Here is a 1,607-nt window from a genome sequence, read left to right as displayed (position 1 = left end):
CAAGTGGCGATTCCTTTGGAAAAAAAAATGAAAAATAATGAATGAAAAAGGAACGATAAAAGAAACGTGGAAAATGAAAAAAAAAACGGTGACTGATTCTCTATGGGCGGGGCTTGCTGTATAAAATAAACACAAAAAACTCGTCCTAACAAGTCGGGCACTTTTTTCTTTTCTTAATTCAAAAATCTCGGCGAAACGAGGTTAAATCCAAACTCAAATAAAAACACGTGGCTGTGAAATAAAAGAAGAAAAAAAAAAGAAAAAATGTTTTTTTACAAATCAGGAGATGCGAATCAGAAAATATAAAAACCAAATAAATAAATAAATTATAAAACATGCTAACTGGTTTCCCCGTCGGGTCTGCACAACCTGTCCAAATCCAACAAGCCGAAAACTTATCCAACCGGACGCAGTGCGTTCGTAAGCAAAATGACTGTTGCATATTTCTTCTTTTCCATCTGGTTAGTTTTGGAAAGCCACAAGTCTTCCGTCGAAGGAATAGCGACGTCTGGATCGTATCTGGCAAAGAATTCTCGGGATTCTCGAAGTGTTTATAACGCCGAGGATGCTTCGCCGTTGGAAGAAAAATGGGAGAGTTTTCGAGAAGAGGAATCCCCAGAGAGAAACGAGAAAGAAGAAGAGACTTACGTCGATGAGTGCGGTCGTGAATTTGAAGCATGTCCTGGTCGAAGACCTCGTTTACCGAGGAACTGTAGCTGCCATGCCCTAGCTTGGGAGGAATGCGGCGAGGATACAGGAAAAATCTGCGACGCACAGCTTGGACTAAGATGCATCAACAATACTTGTTTAGGTAAGTATCGCGTTTTTTTTGTTTGTTTTTTTTTTTGTTGCTGTTTTTGTTTTTTTGAACATGAGAATCACTACTTATAAAGGCTTGAAGGCCACTCGAGGATAAGAGTTAATGAATCTAAGGTGGTAGTGTAGTAATCGTTAATGACCTAGATTGGGTATAATTGGATTATTTATGGAGATGCTTCAACAAGAACTTGTTTACATTGGATTTGAAGGCTACTATGTTGTATTCAGTCAGGAAGCAGGACAGCGGAACAGTGTTCCACAGGCGGACAGTTTTGGTAAAGAAGCTTTGTTCTTGGTATCTACGTTTAGATTTAGGAACGGGTGGACATTGGGTAGAATTTTATTATTTAAGAGTACGACTCAAGAATTTGTTTGTATTGGATTTGAAGACTGTCATATTGTGGTCAGTTTAAAAGCAGCCCTACAATATAGAGTTGTAGAGGCGGGCAATTTTAGGAAAGAAACTTTGTTCATGGAATTTGCGTTTAGTTTTAGACACAGGTAGAGAGTAGGCGAATTGGTTTATAGTGATTTTAGCGAGACGAGTGTTTTTTGTGAATGCTTGGCAGATGGGGGTTGTAGTTTGAAGCTGAGACGAACACCTGCCCTGAAAATTGAGCGGATATAGACTTGCAACGTTTCATCTGTGAAAAAGGAAAAGTAAGGAGGAGAAAAAGGCTTCGCTCACTAGATTTCGAAGCTAATTCTTAATCCTGCTGGGATACGTTTTGTTGTTTGCTTTTTTTCTCTTTGGTCTGTCATACATTTATCTGAATTATGACCTCCGT

The 1,607-nt window shown here is 39.0% G+C and overlaps 1 protein-coding gene across 1 annotated transcript in view; it reads left to right on the top strand.

Annotated features, from left to right (window-relative positions):
* Positions 1-227: 227 nt before the first annotated feature.
* LOC145255857 (uncharacterized) overlaps positions 228-1,607 on the top strand; it is a 254,038-nt gene continuing 252,658 nt past the window's right edge. The window contains exon 1 of the mRNA XM_080114622.1: positions 228-811. Within this exon, the coding sequence (XP_079970748.1) occupies positions 430-811 (382 nt within the window). The 5' untranslated portion in view covers positions 228-429. The remainder of the gene's footprint in view (positions 812-1,607) is intronic.

This window comes from Euprymna scolopes, chromosome 31, assembly GCF_053919585.1.
Source record: "Euprymna scolopes isolate OS-2025 chromosome 31, ASM5391958v1, whole genome shotgun sequence".
Lineage (NCBI taxonomy): Eukaryota > Metazoa > Mollusca > Cephalopoda > Sepiida > Sepiolidae > Euprymna > Euprymna scolopes.
The sequence above is the reverse complement of the archived record's forward strand: the minus strand, read 5'-3'. Positions and strand labels throughout refer to the sequence as shown.